The sequence below is a fragment of the Ahaetulla prasina genome, chromosome 2 (genome assembly GCF_028640845.1).
Source record: "Ahaetulla prasina isolate Xishuangbanna chromosome 2, ASM2864084v1, whole genome shotgun sequence".
Lineage (NCBI taxonomy): Eukaryota > Metazoa > Chordata > Lepidosauria > Squamata > Colubridae > Ahaetulla > Ahaetulla prasina.
The window spans coordinates 129,548,314-129,570,005 of record NC_080540.1 but is presented as its reverse complement, the minus strand read 5'-3'; the positions used below and the strand labels follow the sequence as shown (position 1 = coordinate 129,570,005).

Genomic DNA, 21,692 nt, shown 5'->3' with positions numbered 1-21,692 from the left:
GAGTGGGGAGTGGGGTGGGTGGTATGAGTCCTTCCTGTTGCCTCTTAAATGAAAAAAGATTAATTGTGCATCGAAACACAACCAGCAGCTTCAGTTTGCACGGATAAAGAGCCTCCAGTGTCTGGTTTGTTGCATCAAAGCCACCAGGAGGAATAACAATAGCCTCATGGCTTCCTACTCTTCCCGTATGATCAGTTGTTGCCATGGCAGCAGAACTTCTGTGGTACCTTGGTTCAACCTGTGCTTTCACCCATTTTGCTTGACTGCATCATGCCAGTTCCTTGGAATACTTTGCTCTTTGTTTGCGTAGCTTCACAAAGGCCTGTGCTTCCTTGTCTCCTTTGCGGGTCCCCAGGAGCTTCAGGATGTCATTGCCTAAGAGGGAAGAGATGATCTGCAGTTCACTGAGGTACTGTACAACGGTACTGCTATAGCATACTGTGCTTTTCTCAGAAATTTAATACAAAGTCATTTTCCTGCCAAAAAAAGTTCCATTGCTCATTACCCAGCTGTCAACAGAGAAACTATCTAGATGCTTCTTAGCAAGGCTTTTACTGGATAATTTTTAATGTATACCATGATTTTAAAAAAAGATGCTGAGGCCTTAGAAAAAGTGCAGAGAAGAACAACAAAGTTGAGAAAGGCTCTGGAAGCTAAACTGTAGAATAAACATCTAAGGGAACTAGGTATGTCTTGCTTAATGAAGAGAAGGCTTAGGGATGACATCATACCCCCCTTCCAATACTTAAAGGGTGATCACGGGGAAAAGGGGGCCTATTTTCCAAAGTGCCTGAGGCAAGACAAGAAGCAATGAGCAGAAGCTTGTCAGAGAAAGATCCAACCTGCAACTAAGAAATTTCCTGGCAGTCAGAACAATTAATCAATGTTTGTCTCTCAGAATTGTGGGTATACCATTGCTGGAGGTTTTCAATATAAAATTGGACAACTATTTGTCTGGAATGGTATAAAGTTTTCCTGCCTTGGGTTGGAGTAGGAGACCTCCAAAAGTCTCTTCCAGCCCTATGCTTCTATGTGCAAAAATGACTTGGCTTTTTCCATGCAATCCCAAGAGGACAACATTGCTTTGTTTGGCCTTCATTATTATGTGTAACTCACTAGAAATTTGTATTTATATGTGTTCTGTAGATTCCTATCTGTTTGCCTATTTTTTTTCTTCTTCCTATAGAAAAGTAATATAACTTTTGTGCAATTTGTTTTGAGTGGGGATGCTAGGTTTTTTGTGGAAGCATATAACAGAACAGAATAACAAAGTTGGAAATTGAGGTCTTCTAGTCCACCCCCCCTGCTCAGGCAGGAAACCCTATACCATTTCAGACAAATGGTTGTCCAACATCTTAAAAACTTCCAGTGTTGGAGCATTTACAACTTCTGGAGGCAAGCAGTTCCATTGGTTAATTGTTCTAACTGTCGGGAAATTTCTCTTTGGTTTTAAGTTGCTTCTCTCCATGATTAGTTACAGTACATATGCTACATGGCAGTGGTGAAATTCAGCCTGTTCTATCCAGCTCAGGTAGCGCCGGCGGCAAGAACTGGTAGCAATGGCGGCATGAGACTCCGCCCACCCACCCGGATGTCATCACGTCCCATTTTGACCCTCCGCATGCGCAGAAGGCTCTGCACTTGTATGAGGAGACGCACATGCTCACATTTGTGAACGGATAGCGAACATAAGTGAATTTCACCCCTGCTACATGGATATCAGTTGTGAAAACATTACAAAAATTGAGAGGTATAATTTGGGGGAAATTCTTTCTAGAAATAAAAACTAGAAATATTTACTGGTGGAAAAATGTATATTAATATAATGGACATTAGCGAACAATACATATAGCAAACAAGGCAAGAAAGTTGTTTCGATTTCTTCGTCTAGCCTTAAATACTTCCTTCTGATCCCCTTTAGTCTTGAATTAATCTTTTTTTTTAGCTTGTGAAAATCTTAACACATATTTTTAAAGGAGTGGATAAAGTGAGATTTAATTTCTAATATAATGTCTTGAGTGCAAGGGACTTAAAATGAATAGAGTCCAGAACCACCAGAAATGTCTATTTTTTTCTATGAACCTTAAGAAAATTCAAAAGCAACCACTGATACAGACTGGGATTTATAGCAGTCACTTGGAAAAGAATGAAAGAGCTAAGAAAGAAAAAAGCTACAATAATCTGCAGTTTGGAATCATTTTTTGCAAAATGCCCTGAGTTTATCTTTCTCTAAAGGTCATTGCAAGCCTTAATCCTCACTTCACTTTGTCGTGTGCTTCATCCTTACATTACTCTGTTCAGCACTTCTTCAGTGCTCAGCCAACATGAGGAAACATGTTCATCAGAAAGAAAGAGCACCAAGACCCCTAAAGCAATTGAGGAGAAGTAGGAGGTGGGCACAAGACTTACACAGCGTGGCCAGAGGAGTCAGGGTGAAATGAAATCTTGATCCCTGCCAATGGGAAATCACTTTATCTGCTGCTCAAGAAGGCAAAATTGTTTTTGCAATTGCTGAGGCAATAGGTAATCAGCTTATCTTTCCAAGTCCATGGTGCTAAGAGTTTAAAACTTGGTATCTAGTGAGGTCTTTGGAAAATATCCACTCTCAATTTAATAATGCAAAGCTTAAATCAAGTTTTAACCCACTAATGAAAAGAGAATTTCATGTAATTTCTCCTGTGGGTGGAACAAGAACAAGATCCTAGTAGAACAAATAGTCTATTTTCAGTAAAACAGATTAAAAACAAGCCAATAGAATTGTCTTAACTCTGCCTTCTTTAATGACATTATAGGCCAATCTTGTCTAAGGTTTCATCTCATTGTTGCAACAGAAGATAGATAGATAGATAGATAGATAGATGATAGATAGATAGATAGATAGATAGATAGATAGATAGATAGATAGATAGATAGATAGATAGATAGATAGAGCTATAGAGATATAGATATAGATATAGATATACATGTTTTTGTAGATTTTCACAGGTATAGGTATGCAAGTCTTGGCGTATTCGGGTCTTTTCCCGTGTAAGGTTGAGAGTATCTTGGCGACATTTCAACGAGGTCTCACTCGTTATCTTCAGGCTGATGCTTACGACTTCGTGCTTGTGCGAGCAAAGCATGGTCGGAGCAGCCATCTCTCTATAAATACTGGTAGGGAGGGGTGGAGTGCACAGGATGCTACAAAACAGCCAACATCAACTCCATCAACCAATCAAGATGTAACAAAACAGCTAACCAACCCGCTTACAGCAACAAAGCCAGCACTCCACACCTCTCCACCAGTATTTATAGAGATAGGGCAGCTCCGACCACATTTTGCTCACCAAGCATGAAGCCGTAAGCACCAGCCTTTCCTACACGATTTCAGACAAAATGAATATATGAGAATATATATTCTGAGGTTTTCGCGGGTGTTTGTATGTAGGTCTTTGGTTATTCGGGTTTTCTCCCACGTAAAATTGGAAGTGTCTTGGCGACATTTCGACGAAGTCTCATTCGTCATCTTCAGGCTTCAAGCACGAAGCTGAAGCCTGAAGATGACGAATGAGACTTTGTCGAAACGTCACCAAGACACTTCCAATTTTATGCGGGAGAAAACCCGAATAACCAAAGACCTACATATATATGTATATGTATGGGAATGATACTTGGTGATTAAAGCTTTCATTCCTATTTTAGTATTTCAATATTTAGTTGTATTAAAACAATCCCAGAATTGTAATAAAATATTACAGCCAGTTTCTTCTTCACCTTCATAATTACTTGGGAGAAGTGGCAAGATATTTGTGGGCAGGAAATTCATCTGATATTTCTTATTTTTTTGATAATGTGTACATTTCCAGTTGCTATTCCTCTACATTTTCATAATGTTTAAAGGGTAGCCTCCTATATAAAATTCTAGAAGGGCATTTATTTTACCCAAATATTTTCTTATGGAAGTTTCAAAACAAAAGATATTTCATGCAAATCTATACCATTGCCTGATAAAAGTAGAAGAGCTACCAGCTAGATTAGAATGACTAATGGATTAATTCCTCAATTTAGCATGCTATAACTATAAACACTTGGTATTTTAATTCACGGCCTCTTCTCCGTTCTGTAGCAAAACATGAATAACGTAATGAATATTCTGACCTATTAACAGGCTGGTTTGTGCAACAGAATAAATAAAATTGTTCTTTGATTCTGTTCGAGATGGATTCCTAACCAGAATGTTTTCATTCCAGAGGATAGCATGAAGAATGAGAGAGGTGGTTACCAGCAGTTCCAGGATGAGTTAAAGATAAACGGATCTGTGGTACTCTGGATGGGTTGATTGATTCTTCAGGCTCATTCAGCCCCAAGACCCTGCAGAGTGGGAGGAAAGCTTCTCCTTCCAGGTCATTTGCTCCCAAAGTGTCATAGTCAAACACTGTAAGTAGCAGACATGCTCCATCTTGCTGACATTTTTCTGGAGGAACCAAACTGTAGGGAAAACCAATACGGCAGTGGTGAAGTCATGATACCTCGGGTCTTCAAATAGAAATAGGACAACTTAATATATTACCACCACCTCCACCCTCAATGGGGAACAGAGTTCAACCTCATAGGCAGTTTTCCCAGAGTACGGCAGTGATACCTACAACATGTCAACCAAAGGAAGATGAGGGACATATTAAACTCGTGCTCTAAGTATGATAACTGTGTAATCTTGGAAGATGACTATAGGGCAGGAAAGAGCAGTGGCTCTTCATACATACAATTCAAAGGCTTCGTCAAACAGAGGATGGAGATTGTTCTTTATGCACTCAGTTGTCCGTATTGCAATCTCAGGGAACTCATGACGTGGCTCCAGAGTGAGTTGGATGAAGGGATCACTTAGGCCTATATTGGGGGGAGGGGAAGGTATAGAAGAAGTAACAGAACAATAATGCAAAACCTGCTTATCTATCATGAACATTTGTTTCTCAAAAAGCCTCCAAAGTAAGGCACATCCACATAGTATTCAACCTCTTGTAATACACAAGGTTAGGACATTCATTTTTATTGGAATGTTTATAAACTGAGGTCAAGTATCACGTTCTTCTCCAGTCCTTTCCAATATGATATGGAGTAGATGAAGCCATTGTTTTTGGAGTCATTCTTTTGGTCACTCTTGACTGGCGCCTGTCTGTTGATATGCAACAGTCCTCTGACATCTAAATGAAGGGTCAGAGACAGCTCTTTCCCATTCCTGTCAACTAACAATGACAGTCCTAAGTGTTACATATATTCTAGCCCTTCACAACCTTATGCTCCCCAAATGTTGAGAACTGCGGTTTCCTATCTTCTACTATGCCAGGGAAAAATTATGCTCACTGCAGTGCCAAGATATCTGGATGATGTGAAGTTGGGGAAAGTTGTATGTATGTGCTGTACTGCTAAAAGCTAATAATTCTTAAATTCAACTTCGTATTTTCAAACAATTTTTCTTTCATTCAATGTTCTTTTCTTTTCTTTTTTTAATTCCAAAGTCCTGGAGCACAAAGTGTGATTCGTGGCAGCTTTTTAAAAAGACAAGCAAAGCCAGAAATGCACTATTTGCAGAGCACTCAGACAACATCCTCCTCTTCTGGAGAGCTGAATGAAATGCAGGCAATCTATTCTTCTCCTTTTGCAACACCATGACATCTTGGCATTTTCCCCTAACTCTGTGCAATGACATCCTTGGAATGTGCACTTCAACAATGGCTAACACATCCAGCTCCTTCCTCTATAGTATGTGTCTTCACAGAGCAATCTGCAGTGAAACCTGATACTCACAAAAGACCTAGCAATAATATACCAACCACCACACACTCATCCTTGTAATAACCATTTTTCATTATTTCTATTTAACAAAACACAACAGTACAGAAGGCTGCAACAGTTCATTCATAAAATACATGGTCAAGACTGAATGGGGGTCTTCTCTGCAGAACAGATTAAACTCATCCTAGAAAATTAAAAGCTGGTTTTGCTGTCTTTGAATTCTTGACCCAGTGACTAGATTTTACAGTGGAATCGACTCTGGTCATAAATCGATTTGAATTTACTCTGGCCATAAATGCCAATCGGTGGCTACACTCAAAACTAAACCACAATATGTTAGGTAAGTGTATCTCTAAACTCAACAGTGCAAGCAAGGATCAATTCCATACCCATGCCAATGAAGCTAACAATATATATCCCAAATTACCGGTATTCAGGAATTCAGCCCAAACATTCTCTTACCGTTTGAGTCTAGGGGAAGGAGATTAACGGCATTGAGTACTTCAACGTACAGTTTTTGTTCTGAGTGACGGTAAAAAGCTTTGATAGTCACAGCACCATATTTTTCAGGAGTGGCCTCTTCCTAAGAGAAGAACAACCAGAAAAACTGTCAGGGAAAATGGTGAGGTGCTGTCAAAGATTTAAAAAAGCCAAAGTATTAAGGAAGCCAGAAGATAAACAATCCATCCGAAATAAGAAAGTCTGATACCATTGCATTGTACAGTTTTATAACTCATATTACCTGTTCTTAAATAATGTACAAAATAAACTGCATAATTTCCCATATTCACAAGATCGATCACTGGATGGCTTAATCCCTCCCTGGCTAGCTGATTATCAAAGGGTTAAATTCTAATATCCATTATCTATAGCCAGCACGGACTATGATGGGGGAATCTGATATCTGGAAGGCCATACATTGCCCAAACTTTATTTTGTTCAAATAAGTATTTTTCCTTTTCTATGTAGCAATTTGTGTATAATGTTTCTGTTTCACATGATTATCAATTGTGGTGGGTAGATTTTAATTCCATCCTGAATAGTAATAAAACTTTACCGTATTGCCTACAAAAATATTTAACATTTGTCAATGATGATGTAGGTCTTTTCAAAAATCAAACAGCACTTTGTATCCTGTGATTTTTAAATATAGTCATCACATTTTAAGAAGTCTAAACCACTGCTGAGTCTCAGATAGTAAATACTGTTCGATAATAGTTTCTTCTGATCTATGCAATTAATTGTACAAAAAAATGCAGTTATTTATATTTGAAAATGTATGCATCTCTTAATTTACATGTTAGCATAAACTGCCCAATAACAACTTTTAAATTGCAAACAAATTTCCATTTTGTTGACACAGTCTTGTTAAACTTATCTTCTTGATTAGATATTTTCTAACGTAACAATCATCACTTTCATATAATGTTAATTAATTTCCCCCATAAACTTTTTTTTTAAATAACAAGGGTGGGAAAAATGTATGCTAGTGGGCTTTCTTCAATGTTAGTATTTGCTTACTGTGAAATATAGTGGGAGAAAAATGCTCAGATTGTTTCCACTAATACTATTCGCAAAATTTTTATTACTCTGATTGTAATGCTTCACTAGGCGACAATATAGTTCTACTAAAAGAAAAAAAAATATATCTCATGGAAATCTTAAATAGCACCTCTGGCCCTTGGTGATTCTGGCCAATTCTAACACTTCAAATTTGAAGCTGTTAATCAGTGATAGATAGCCTGAAGTTCCAACATCAGTTGTGGTTACCTTAACCTTTGTGTGTGCTTGTATGTCAGCCTGCTGTACATTGTAGGTATGGCTTCCCACCAGTTGAAGATAAGAAATCAACAACAACCATTGTGTAAACTCTACAAGAATTTTCAACATGTTAAAAAAAAACTACTCCCAGCCTACCTTGCCAAATCCAGAAAAAGCAACAACTTCTATCCCACTGTCTATCATGAATATATCGCCCTGCGGTCCTTCCACTTTCTAAAAAAATGTTAAGTGCCGCCCCATTTATCAAAAGATGTTGTTTACCAAGCTGTAAGTCAATAGTCATGGCAACAACTGAAGTCAATAAGATGAGCAAAAGGAAGGAACAAATAAAAAGGAGCTTTAACAGCGCAGTGGTTAGAATGCAGTGCTGTAGATGAACTCTGCCCACATACCAGGAGTTCAATCCTGACCGATTCAAGTTTGACTTCCATCCTTCCGAGGTCGATAAAATGAGAACCCAAATTCTTAGGAGCAATATACCAACTCTGTAAACAGTTTAGAGGGTACTGTAAAACTAAGTCTATTACTATTCTATTATCATATTATTAAACAGGAGATAGGATCGGCCTCACCTGTTGCTGGATTCGAGCACTGAAATACTTTTCAATAAGTTTTCTGCTGGTGGAGGAGCAAAGATCCAACTCTTTCTCCAGAGCCTATGAGAGAAATGAGTATCAGCAGAAAATACTAGACTATGAATAAAATAAGTAATACGTGAGTAACAGAGAGAAATAAAAATGGAAGCTTTCCCAGGCAGGAAGTGTTGCTACACCAGCCACTTTTGACACTGTTGTCTTGTTTGTCCAATGTCAGGCCATACACAAAGTTTCAGCTGAATGCTTAGTGCTTTTAGTGATTTGCCTCCATTGCCTCCTTCCTAGGGCTGAGAAAGACTGACTGGCCCACACCCAGCTGGCTTCATGCCTAAGGCGGGATTAAGGCTCCCACTCTAGCCTGATGTTAACCCACTATTCCAGACAGATGCTCTATTAGTTAAAGTAGCGTTTATTGAATTATTTTTCATATAATAAATCTTTGGGGGTTTGATGAACAATTTGAAACTTCCTGAAAAGGTCAATGAGCAGAAGAGTTTGGAAACCCCAATCTAGAGCCATTTTACCAGCACGCTTATGTTTAATATCAGCATGAAGTGAATACTTTTGCCCAATGATTTTGATAATTTCAACAGCTACATTTGTACAGCTGCAGTACAAATGACCTCCCTGCTCGATTCACAGGAGATTACCTCTGCCTTAACACTATTTAAAATGAAGTGGCATCTTCAAAATGCGCAAAAGCTTTCCTTCCACTTCACCTGTGAACTAGATCCATAGTTTGAACAGGATGGAAATCCTGACACGGCAGCACACATGATACCACAACACAGGTGGACAACTTTTGTGTAAGCCAGAACCTACATTTTTTGTAAAAAAAACACAACCGTTTGTGTCTGGCTAACAGATACAGTATTTGTGGCCCTGCTGTTATGTGAGTGAGCAGGGAACATATGCTATATTCATGCAAAGGTAGGTTGATGCAGGAATGGATAGAAAAAGTAGGTTATGTGCTATTGTTTTTTTTTAATGTATTAAGATATGTAAAGCCAATGTTTGGATATGCTTAGTGTTATGCATCTAATTTTGGAGGGAAAATTAGGAGGGAAAAAGCTCAATGATCATTGGCTAACACTCTGGCCAGGAAATTATATAAGGAGAGCTTCTCTCCCTTGTCAGTTGCTGGATTCTCACCATGTAATAAACAGCTGTTGTTCACTACGACCTGGCTCCTGGCTCCTAAATCACCCAACATAACACTGAGTACCTGTTGCTCAGAGGTTTTTCTGTAAAGCAGGCCAGCACAGCTTGTGGCTGGCCAAGCAGTCCCAAATGGCTCACTGGCATGTTTTTTTTAAGTAATAAATTCATTACCATCACTTGCTGGCTTAAAAGGTACACTGCAGAATACCTCCAAGTCTCATCACTTCTGCCAATACCAAGGTTGCCACGTTTCACTAGCCACCGAACAGCTGATTAGCATGTCAGCTGTTATTCTGGGGGCCACAAGGATTTTTAATTTATCGATGTGGCTCTTTCCCTTTACAAGTTGTACAGGCTTGTTATAAGGGTAGCAAAGGTTGCATTAGCTTACTATAAAAGCTGGTGTGTGAAGGGCATCTTTGGATAGTCCACAACCTTCTCCATGAAAGCAAAGTTCCAAGCTCTGTGGGAGAGATAGAGAAAAAGAGAGAAAGCGGCAGGACATTGGAGCACAGCATAAGTCATGCCCTTCCTCCTTGGTTTCACTTTACATCCCTAAGTACCTGGAGGGCAAACTGAAATCTCCTAAAGTAGTCCAATTTTCCAACTTGTTGTTTTGTAGCGTTTTTTAGCAAGTCCAAGGTGTGATTCCACAGAAGCTCCAGAAGACTGTTTGGGAAGAACCGAAAGAAGTAGAGATGTACAACAGATTGCTAGACAAGGCATTTTTACTAAGACTCAGCAAAGCCTAGGACATTTGACCCTGGGGCTGGACTGAAGCTGCTCAAATTAAGGATGAGTGGATTATAAATTTAACTTTTTCTCCATTTCTAATATTTAAAGATCTGTCTACATGTTTTATCTTCCTTGCATTTTTTTAGTTCCATTTATCCCACTCTTGCCCTATTTGAGCTATTTTCCTTCATTTGAGAAATGTCTAATTTTGGGAGGATGTATTTCTCCAAATACATTATTTTTGTTTGCAATTTTATCTAATGAAAGCAGATTTTGCAACCAGTGTTTTCATTTCTGCATAACATTTTTGTAATTAAATTGCACTGCAAAATTTAGAAAATAATGATTTGTATATTACAGCTAAATTACAGTGTGCATTGGTTCAAATATGTGATATCAAAAATTTGCATTAAAAAACTATAGTAATTAAATGATATCCCACCTCCCTAATTCACACCCATTGATTCACCTATATTCTAACACACACACACAAACTTTCTCAAGAATGATTAGTTGGGGAAAATATACAGTATACTAAGGAAGATAAGGCAGTAAACCAATCCAGTTTACCAAGTTTCTAATTCCTAGAGGTTTAAGAAAAATTCTATAGGAGAACAACATAGGACAACAAAAAGGCTGATATTAAAAATAAAACATGCAGATGTTTAGAGGGCCATGAAAGAGTATCAATTATTCTAAACTCAGAGGAAAAATAACAACAGGCCACAGAATAGGTACATTAATATTTAAATGACAAATACGATGCCAGTACTTTGTTTTAACCATTAATGATATTTATACCTCTCTTTTCCTCTATTCCATTCAGAGCAATGTACCTAGCCAACTTTTGATCTTCTCAGAAACCCAAACAGTTTTTCCCTCTCATCTTTTCACCTGGCAAAATCCTAGGCCAGGGGTGTCCAAACTTGGTAACTTTAAGACTTGTGGACTCCAAAGCTGGCTGAAGAATTCTGGGAGTTGAAATCCACAAGTCTTAAAGTTGCCAAGTTTGGACGCCCCTGGCCTAGACACCCCTTACCTTGATTTTCACAAACAGGCTCTTTCATATGTTGGATGCCCTCAATTGTTTTGGTTTGTTCAGATGCTTTCTGTCTCCCTTTTCCCCAGCATTTGCTACTTTTGAATGGTAGACAAATTACTCCAAACTGTGGCTTAAGAGAGACAAGAGCTTTGCTCTTCCTTCTGCAGACACCCTAGTTAGTGCTAACTATGATCCCTAATTCATAGCATGGCAAGACATCTCTGCAAAAGCCATTTTCCTCCTTATGTGACCTCCTTATCCTGACTTTACCTGTTAAAATTCTCCTGGACCAGGTTCACATTTAGATACTGAAACTCATACTCCAAGAATCTCATTAAAGGCGTGATGCACTAGAAGAGACAGAAAAAGATCCACAAAGATTAAGTGACAGGAATAACATTTATCAGCTATGAAACTCAAGTATTGCATATGAAACTTTCAAGGAATACCACACAAGAAAAACAAAAGGCTTGGACTTCCGCTGGCAACGCAGGCTTCGTGGACGTTTCTTTGGGATCGTCTGCCCTGGGTTTTGTCAAACCGTCCCTGACAGTGTAAATGGGCTGTCAAACGGTTTGGAATTCTCTCCCCCTGGAGAAGGGGAAGGGAAGAGTGGTCAGGTTTGGGTAGAGCTCCCCGGGAGCCCCTGAAATTTAACCAGGGGATCGAAGGGTGAGAGCTCCCCTTTAGCCTGACGAAGCTCCGTGTCCAGGGTGCTTCTGTTTATACAGAACGAGAAGCCACGACCATCTCTGTGCCAAGATTTATTTTTAAAGAGAACTCAACACAGACAGAACAAAGTAGGAGGACTAGCAAGAATTTGCAAGTAATAAATCTTAACTTCAGCTCTTAAATAGCTTTCCTTTGAACTAACTTTCAACTTGAGTGGATTTAAAATGGCGTTTGCAATATACAAAGGAAAGTGAAACTATAAAAGGACAAAGGAAGAGAAGAACATAACAAGCTACTTTTTAAATGGAATGAATAAGAACTGTTAATATATTTTTTTCTTTTTACCTTTTTCTTTATCACAATGTTTAAGAAGAAAAGTTTATTGAATTTTTTTTCTCTTTTTGGTAGATTTTACAGTTTAAGAATGGCTCTTAAGCAAACAGAACTAACTACTAAAATCTTGGAAACTTCTTCACTTCAAATATGGAATTATTATTTTTTTATAGGAACTTTTGGAGGCTTATCTTTTCTTAATAAGTTTTTAAACAAGAGATTTTTACACCAATATATTAAAGATTGGAAATTCTTTATTGTTAGATGTTAAGCTGATTGGTGAGCAGATGGTGGAAAATGTGTAAGATAGAAGACAAGGGGAAGGAGAATGCTTAAGATGTGATTTTGATGGTATTTTTTTTTAATATATATATATAGGGTTTAATTTTTACAACTGACTTATTTTGGGTATAAGGTGTTACTATTTGATATATGTGAGGTATAAAGGAATGGGAAGATGGAATATTGTTTAACTTTTGGAGGACAGATAGAAAAATTTATGGATGTAATGTTGGTATTTGGTTAAATAGAATTTAATTGTTATAATTGATATATTTTGGATATAAGTTATAATTTTAATAATGTTATTTGACAGATGTAAGGTAAATTGAAGAAATATTAATATTAGCAATGTTATTTGATTTATGTAAGTGATATTAAAGATATGAGAAGATAGAATATTGTTTATTTTTGGAGCTTGGATAAAAATTTAAGAATTTAAGCTGGAAATATGACTTATATTTGGGAGACTGTTTAAGGAAGAAAGGTATATTATAAAAAAAATTTCTGATGAATACTGGAAGATGGAATATTGTCTTGGTCTTGATCGATGAAGATTGGATATTAAAAACTATAAGATTCTGAAGACTTCAGGAGTGGAATGGATTGATATATATTTGGTGTTAATTGATGAAGATTGGATATTAAAAACTATGTATTTTATTGATGAACTGGAAATACTAATTTAATTGGAAGATTCTGAAGATTTTAGGAGTGGAATGGACTGATATATAATGGACTGGAAGAAGAATGTACTTTTTTGTTTCTGGAAGGGGAGTTAAGGTCTTAGAGAGAGGAGTGACTATGGATTATGACTTATGTTGTATTTTAATTTATGATTGTTAATCTTATACCCTGTACTTTGTTCTGGGAAGTCTCGGGGGTGGGAGGGGGGAGGGAAGGGGAGAGGGGAGATGAAGGATCAATGTAAAGGAATGATTGAAGATATGTAATTAAGAAATAGAAATAATTTGAAATGAAATCGGGCTGCTCAGCTGCCATTTCAGAAGGAATGGAAAGGAGAGGAGAGACTGAAGGAAGAAAGTAGGTAGGAAAGAGAGAGGTAGAAAAGGGGGAAAGGAGAGGAAGAAGAAAGGGGAAAGAGAGAGGGTTAGAAAGGGTGGAAGAGAAGAGTAGGGAAGGAGGAGAGGATGTAGAAAAGCGAAGGAGAGGAAGGATGAAGAAAGTAGAAGAAAGTAGAGAAGGGAGGAGGAAAGGTTTGTTAAGGAAGGAGGTGGTAGCTGGGCAGGTCCGAATAAGTAACAAATGAAAGTTAATGACTAATGTTGAATAAGAGACTGTATATTGAATAGGTTGTTGGAAAATGGAAATAAAACTTTTTTACAAAAAAAAAGAAAAGAAAAACAAAAGGCTTGCAGCAGGTGAATACAACATTGCCAGCATAACATTTTAAGTTGATTAAATGCTGATTACTGACCGAAATTCATTCTCGATGCCTTCAGATCAAGATATTTATTGTGTAATTATTCTATTATAGAAGTCTATAGAATTCCGTGGAAACCGCAAACAAATATTTTTAAACCATTTTTAAATGGTTGTAGTGTAGGACACTAGCTATTATTTGACTCCTTTTCACAAACTCATATGGAATATAGCTTTCCCCAAGACTGGATTCTTATCAGTGCATTATCAGATTCTCCCCATATCTAATCTGATTCAAAGCTGGGAAGGTAAAAGAGGGAAAATATGGGATGTCTTAACAATAATATTTTATGGAGAGATAAAGAACAGAGAAGTACATAGAGTTTTGAGTAGCATATTGGTTACTGTTATGGCTTTTTGTGAATCGCCCCAAAATAGTTAACATATGTAGGAAGAAACCAAGAGAAAAAAAAGTGATATATACACTTTTTAGTGAGCAATTAAATACTCACATTCTCTGGGTTATCAGAGTCACTGCAAACAGATAGTTCTTGGATGTGTCGGGCAATTCTAGCATCCATCTGCCAAAAAAAAAGACCCACACATGCTTTTAAGGAGAAATACAATACTGTATAAATATTAGAAGTGCTAAGCCATTCATATATCATTTCAGGCATTCCATACTGCATCTGAGAGATTTTTGTGGGAACAATCTAAAGCTGGGCCATTCATATTTCACACTGTCCACACATTTAAACTCCTTGAACGTTTAAGATAGAAGATCTGAGTTTTCTCTCTGTTCTGTCCAAAGCCATTGTCACACCTCACCTATACCATTACAGACAGAATTTCTTCTATAGAATCGAGTTTTGTGTACAACAGGCTGGTGAATTCAGCAACTTGTATAAGGCATTCTAGTACAGATCGTCCTCGGTTTACAATCGCAACTGAGGCCAAAATTTCTGTTGCTAAGCAAGATGGTTGTTAAGTGAGTTTTGCCCCATTTTGTGACCTTTTTTTTTTTGCCGCAGTTGTTAAGCAAATCATTGCAGCTGTTAAGTGAATCGTGCCGTCATTTGGCAAATCTGGCTTCCCCCATTTGACTTTGCTTGTCCGAAGGCAGCTGGGGAAATTACAAACGGGGATCGCATGACTCCGGGACACTGCAGCTGTCATAAATATGTTTACTTTGATCATGTGACCCTGGGGATGCGGCAACAGTCATAAATGTGACAAATGGTCATGTTATTATTTTCAGCACCGTTGTAATTTTGAAAGGTCACTAAACAAATTGTTATAAGTCAAGGACTACCTGTAGTGTAATGCCTAATGATCTGTAATGGGTAAAGGATGGAATGGGATAAGGTAGGAAAGGGCATCATTGGCTGATTGGCTTCTTGAACCTTTGGCATGCAGAGAAGGCTAACAATGACTAGCTCTGGCCAGTAAACCCTCCCTCTGCCACCCCCAAATGAAGCAATCCTGCTGTTTTCTTATTTACAAGTGCCTTTGGTTTTGGCATGGATGTTTTTCCCACAGTCTGTCATTCCAATAGCCCTGGCCCCCCCACTTCTCAGAGGCATAAGAACTCAGTGAGTTTGGTCTCTGAAGAGCCAGAAGTTCCCTATATGAAGCAGCCCAAACAAATGTGGGATGACATTTTGTGGCCATTCTAATCACGCTGCTCCCCTGACCCTTTTCTGCCGCTGGAGGAAAAGAGGAAGACCGAGCCTATGAGGTTACTTTAGTCGCCAGAGTCTTCACCACTCCTCGGATCTCATTGTTGAGGCAGGAAACAGAAGCCTGAAGTTGTTGATGCAGCGTGTGCTGGATCTGCTCTGGGGTAATGACAGGTCCAGTGTTCTGTTCCAAGAATGCCCAATTCAGCTGTTTGGGCAACTTCAGGATCATCATCCGGAGCTGCTCAATGTTGTTCACCACAACACAGAGCTGGAGGATGGGAGGAAGGTAGAATGAAGTCAATCCTTGTGTTCAACCTTGTTTCTTGTACCCAAAATCTGGCTCTCCTACTTACCCTGTTTGCTGCTTGTCCTGCGTCACTTTGATTGGAAGACAATTCCTCTGCCCTTGCTTTGATCATCTGACAGTACATCTGAGCAATTTTACACGTGTCCTAAGAAGTCAGAAAAGAGAAAACTGTCACTGATCAGTCAATACTATAGGTAGGCTTTGCTGCATCCTCCAAGGACACTTGATTGTCTTTGATCCCTATAATCTATATATATAAAAGCCAAATACTACTCACTCATCACAAAACCTCCAGAATAGTAAAGCCTACAAACTTGAAATTTGGCACCTATGTTCCTCTTGGCTTCTAGGTGCTCGCTAAGAAAGGATTTTTCGAAATGACCATCAGATCATTAATATTTCATATACAGTATTATATTCACACGCTCTGATGCTAAGGAGTTAGACGTTCTATTCCCCCTCCCCACCTAAAAGGAACTCTGTTCCAACTGCCAGTTGCCTTATATCAGTGCTTCTCAATTATTTTCTGTCATGCCCCCTTAGGAAGAAGAAAACATTTTTCGCGCCCCCCGAAACATCAATTGGGCGCACATCTGTCGGGCAACAAAGTAAGTGTGGATGGACGTCCCACACTAAAGATGGCTCCGACAGGCTCGTGTCACAAGGGTTTTGGACAGCCAATCAGATGCTCCCATTGTTCTCTGATTGGATACAGAGACATAAACACGGGGCTTAGCTTGTTATGACAGTGTTTGCCGAGGTCAAACGCGCCCCCCTTTACGGAGCCTCGTGCCCCCCAGGGGGGCGCGCACCACTATTTGAGAAGCACTGCCTTATATTAACATGCTCTGATGCTACCCCTTTACTAAACTGGGTGTGGGCATGGCCAGGTGCGTGATTCATCTGGCCTGCCAGCTGGGACATTCTACTCCCCTTCCCCCTCTGTTCCAACTGCCAATTGCCTTATATTAACACATTCTGATGCTACGGAGTTACACATTCTACATTAAGTTTCAGGCTGTAAGTGTCAATTTATCACACCCGATCACATAGCTTCATAGCGAAGCACAGGCATCCAGCTAGTGTACAATATAGTCAAGCACAACTGATTTTTTTGTAAGGAAGCATCAGTGATGACTGAGTTCAGAGGTTCTAATCTTTTAATGCTGCAATTCCACCAGAGTCTTTTTTTTTTAAGAAAACAAATTTGACTTTTGTTCTTCAGTGAAAAAGGAGGAAAAAAGTGAAGGACAAATAACATAACTTTTTGTTGTTGCTTGGTTGGAACATTCCCTGAATATATTAAGAGTCTTTAATTAAATGTAATTCCATTTATCTCATCCCTGTGCAATACATAGTACCTGGAAGGAAGACATATTACTAATATTTTAGAAGATTTTGAGCACAATCATAATATTCATAGAATAATATGATGTTTTGGAAGCATGGTTTCAGGCATATTAATGAGATCTGGGCTGCAAAACTAATTCTTCCTTCTTTCTAATATCTAATGGTCATGACCACTTTGCTGGTTCGTGTGAGACAAGCAGAAATAAAGACAAGCAATTCTGTAAATAACTCAACCCTGTACCATGAAAAGTTTTGCAGGTAAAAAACTACGCTTTTGAAATGCACCCAGAAGCCTTTGTCAGAGCCAACATAGCTCATAAAGTAGTGGTATTACATGGTCATACTGAATTACATCCATAACTATCTCTGCATTGTATTCAGGAATGGCTGCAAATTCCAAGAAGTTTTCTAAAACAAACCTATGTATAACATATTGCAGTAATTTGGAGAAAATATGATTAAGTAACCATGAATTTAGTGGAGTAAGTGACCATGTAGGCATAAGTGACCATGAATTTACATTGATCACTTGTAAGTTGTAAGTATAAATGATCAGTGTAAGTGACCATGAACAAGACCTCCCAATCCAGGAAGAGGTGTAATTCTCACACAAATTGGATTTCTGCAAAGATACTCCTCATCAAAGATTTAATCTGTTCTTCAGACACATTGAGTCCAGAAGTTGCTCCAATTGCAACCAGTTCTACCCCATCCAGAAATAATGATGGCAAGTACCCAGATCACAGAGGCTCTGATTTTTACACTGAATTTTTTTTAAACCATTGTAGACTTAATAAAAAAGTGGGACAGAAGTGACTTCTGGCATAGATTAGAATGATCTGAGCTTCCTTATTCTACACATACCTCAACAAATTTCACCATGATCATAAAGGCCTCCTCAGGATCAGGCCAATCCAGCTGTTGCCATGTCTTCACCATCTGAGCATAGCAAGTGGATAAGTCAACAATGGATGTGCTGTGTTTATTCAATTCTCCCAGTGGTGTCAACTGAATAGAAATGAAACCAGAGAAAGGGAGCAACATCAGATTATTAAGAGTCAGAATGTAATCTGCATTGTTACCGGATGAGCTTTTGATTTCAGTAGGAGTTTTTTGGACCCTGAATATCCTAAACCAGTGATGTCTAACCATTTTGCCGTCACATGCCAAAAGTGGGGGGAGTACGGGGGGATCAGGCGCACACGTGCCTACACCCATAATTTAATCCCCCCCATGCCCCACTCCCCTGCACATGCGTGCGTGCCCCCCACGCTCCCCACGCTTTTGGCACGTGACCGCAAAAAGTGGGCCCGGTAGACCCATTTTTTGCCCTCCCCAGGCCCCAGAGGCTTTCTTGGAGCCTGGGGAGGGCAAAAATGACCTTCCCCATCTCCCCAGAGGACCTCGGGAGGCTGGAAATGGCCCATTTCCTAACTTCCAGTAGAACTGGAAGACCCATTTTTCATTCTCCCCAGGCTCCAAAGGCTTTCTTGGAGCCTGGCAAGGGTGAAAACAGCCTTCCTCCCCCTCGGAGACCACCCGGAGGCCAGAAACGGCCCATTTCCCCATTTCCAGTTGGCCTGGAAGGCCCAAAAATTAGCTGGTCAGCACGCGCATGCGCACTGGAGCCAAGCTAGGGCAATGCTCGCATGCTCACAGATATGGCTCCATGTGCCACCTGTGGCACATGTGCCATAGGTTTGCCATCACAATCCTAGACAGACAGTGGGATTTTAACACTTGAATTTCCCTTCTTCCAATTACTTGACCCAGAATATTGTATCTTCAATTTAATCAGTACGTGGAACAATCAGACTTTTGGGGTGTTTTGTTGTTTTTAGAAATGTCCCATAGCAATTCTGTGTGGAGATGCCTGAAAGGTTAACATCCCTGCTGCAAAGGCCTCCAGTATTCTCATGGGAAAAGCATTCTGGGATCTAGGGATATACCTACAGTATTTTCATTAGTAGTAAGAACTTCAAAAATGGTGTTGTGGAAGTGTGTTGGAGGCAGTCATAGATCCCAAAATGTCCTAGCCTGAAGCCAGTACCATTTGTTTTCTTCTCAGTGGATTTCAATAGGAGGAAAAAGGACAAGAAAATAAATTTTCTAGACATTCTAGAAAATATTGAAGGCCATTTCTGGCTCCTTGTCTCTTCCCATTTCTTATATCCTGCACTGCCCATTGTTAAAGTTGTGCATTTTGTCTTTTTCCCAACATCTTAAGATTTCTCTTTGCACTTTTTTATCTTCCATTAATATATACTATATTAAACAAGATGCAAACTTTTCTGTTGTCATTTGAGAAACCTCAAAGTAAAAAAGTAAAAGAATAGAAACAATAATTGACAATTATCTGAGTTGAACAATATTCTTTAAAAATATCTCATAAGAATGAACATCAGTTTGCTTAACTAAAGTAGCACTGTGTCTTTATCTGAACAACATAGCCATCATGAACGCATTATAACATTATTAGCTTGTGCCACCTATGTGAACACAGTAACTAGTTGAAAGGACCTGATATTCAGGCTCAGTGAATCTTACATGGATCTGATGTAAGCGCAAATTGCTGAATTCACTGCTGGATAATTACTCAGATTCAGATAATTCCATAATTGCCAGCCACAGGTGTCAGACTGGATTAAGATATGTTACCAAATCATTCATATTAAGATATCTGCTTATCTGCAAAAATTATACACACAATGTAATTCACAACTTTCATTTGTTAATCCACAGACAGAATTAAGTGACGGTAGTATCAGGAGCTGCTATGAAGGTGCTACATAATATACACCAACGATTAAATGTATGAAGGCAGAAAAACCTTATCCAAGAAAAACAGGGAAGCAAAAAAACAATTGAGCAATGCTTTCCTTTCTGGGTGGGATTACCTGGTCAACTTGGATGGCTCTTTGGGTTCTTTCTAGGGCTATTGTGTAGGTCTTCTGTAGCCACAAGGGGATGGCTTCTTTAAACCATAGGTGGAAACCAGTCAATGCAAGTGGGGTATCCCTGGGAATAAGAAACAGAAGTGGTCTGCATCTCGTGAGAAATAGGTCTTTCTTATTTCCCAAAAATTCAACTTAGTTTTTCTCTAGAGGATATTTTTGTAGTGGTGACCTGTCACAAACTTATCTCAACAAACCCTCATTGGTTATAAACAGTCAGCAATTCATCTACAGAAGACTTCGCACAACATGCTAAACATTTGCTTGTTTAACAATATTCTACCAAATGAATCATAATTAGGCTACGCAGCACACTAAACAGAGCTTGCAAGTCATGCTAACTCAAACCCAAACAAAGCCCAATTTGTCAGTGAAGCATGCAAACCAGGCCACAGTTTTGGCACTGAGTTTTCAATGATGACAATACATTATAAGAGTAATCTCAAAACAACAACTATAATGTATAAAACAGCCTAAAAAGGCTGAAGGCAAAGTGTTGTCCTCTGCAGAGATAAACACCTGCTGCACACCAAATCCTTCATGTGATAGAAGTCCTTCATGCTGAGATAAAGTTGGAAAAGGCTCTCTGCTGTTAATTGGGACATGCCACTGTCAATCTTGCTCAGCTGTTCTTGGACATAACAAGAAACCTGCAGGGCCATAAAAAAGGTACAATGGATCAGGTTTTTGGGTTAAGACACTGCAATTGAATCAGAAAGATCCTACTTGTTGGCCCCGAGTAGAAATCTGCAAAAACTCGCTCAGGAACTAGTTTCATCAACAAAGTGAAACTGATGAATCCTCACCACTGATTAGAGTAGCTAATTCAAAGATGAATTCCTGTTTTCCTCCTCACTCTGGGTGTACTCCAGATATATATAGACCAGTGGTGAAATCCAATTTTTTTTACTACTGGTTCTGTGAGCGTGGCTTGGTGGGCCTGGCAGGGGAAGGATACTGCAAAATCCCCATTCCCGCCTCACTACTGGGGGAAGGATATTGCAAAAACTCCATTCCCACCCCACTCTGGGGCCAGCCAGAGGTGGTATTTGCCAATTCTCCAAACTACTCAAAATTTCTACTACCGGTTTTCCAGAATCTGCTGGATCTCACCCCGATATAAACTTAGCTTCTAGAACTCTCCAGCCAGTATAACTTTTACTAAACATTCTGTAAGTCCAGCACATCTGGATGGCATCACTATTGGAGAAAGCTGCCTTAGAAATTCTGAAGTAATTAGCTTATTCATCCACTAGCCATTTCCCCCAGTATCGTCTGCCTTGCTGCTGGATATAAGCCTGAGGTCCCTTTTGATACCAAGCAGTGAAACAGCTACTCACCAGTTCCTGCATTTTAAGATATGCAATTGAGAAAAGATCTAGTCTCATGGTGCTGTATTGGAGGAAGGAAAAAAACACAATCAGAAATTTTCTCATGGGTTTTATCTGCTAGGTTTATCATTATGTATTAAGGCTAATAGCACTAACTTAAATGATGCATCCACATATAACAGATCAGTAACTGTAACAGCCCAGAGGCAACCCAGAACCAGCATTCTCAGTATTGTTAGCTGAATTCTCATAATTGGCAACAAGGAAGTCAACTAGGAAATTGAAACTTTGACTTGCTGACAAGCCTATAAAA

At 39.0% G+C, this 21,692-nt stretch overlaps 1 protein-coding gene across 7 annotated transcripts in view; it reads right to left on the bottom strand.

Moving 5' to 3' along the window:
* The window catches only part of UNC13D (unc-13 homolog D), a 73,623-nt gene that overhangs the window by 6,329 nt on the left and 45,602 nt on the right, over positions 1–21,692 (bottom strand). For 5 of the 7 annotated variants that reach the window (XM_058166583.1, XM_058166584.1, XM_058166585.1 and 2 more), the window contains 15 exons: positions 21,389–21,440; positions 20,568–20,698; positions 19,992–20,112; positions 17,959–18,102; positions 15,791–15,889; positions 15,499–15,705; positions 14,268–14,336; positions 11,359–11,438; positions 9,875–9,980; positions 9,703–9,774; positions 8,127–8,210; positions 6,235–6,355; positions 4,743–4,866; positions 4,262–4,467; positions 6–375 (listed from right to left, as the gene is read on the bottom strand). In XM_058166583.1, coding sequence (XP_058022566.1) covers positions 269–375; positions 4,262–4,467; positions 4,743–4,866; positions 6,235–6,355; positions 8,127–8,210; positions 9,703–9,774; positions 9,875–9,980; positions 11,359–11,438; positions 14,268–14,336; positions 15,499–15,705; positions 15,791–15,889; positions 17,959–18,102; positions 19,992–20,112; positions 20,568–20,698; positions 21,389–21,440 — 1,723 coding nt within the window. In that variant the 3' untranslated portion in view covers positions 6–268. Of the gene's footprint in view, positions 1–5; positions 376–4,261; positions 4,468–4,742; positions 4,867–6,234; positions 6,356–8,126; positions 8,211–9,702; positions 9,775–9,874; positions 9,981–11,358; positions 11,439–14,267; positions 14,337–15,498; positions 15,706–15,790; positions 15,890–17,958; positions 18,103–19,991; positions 20,113–20,567; positions 20,699–21,388; positions 21,441–21,692 lie in introns of those variants that run through there. The other 2 variants (XM_058166580.1, XM_058166581.1) reach the window with 2 other exon arrangements.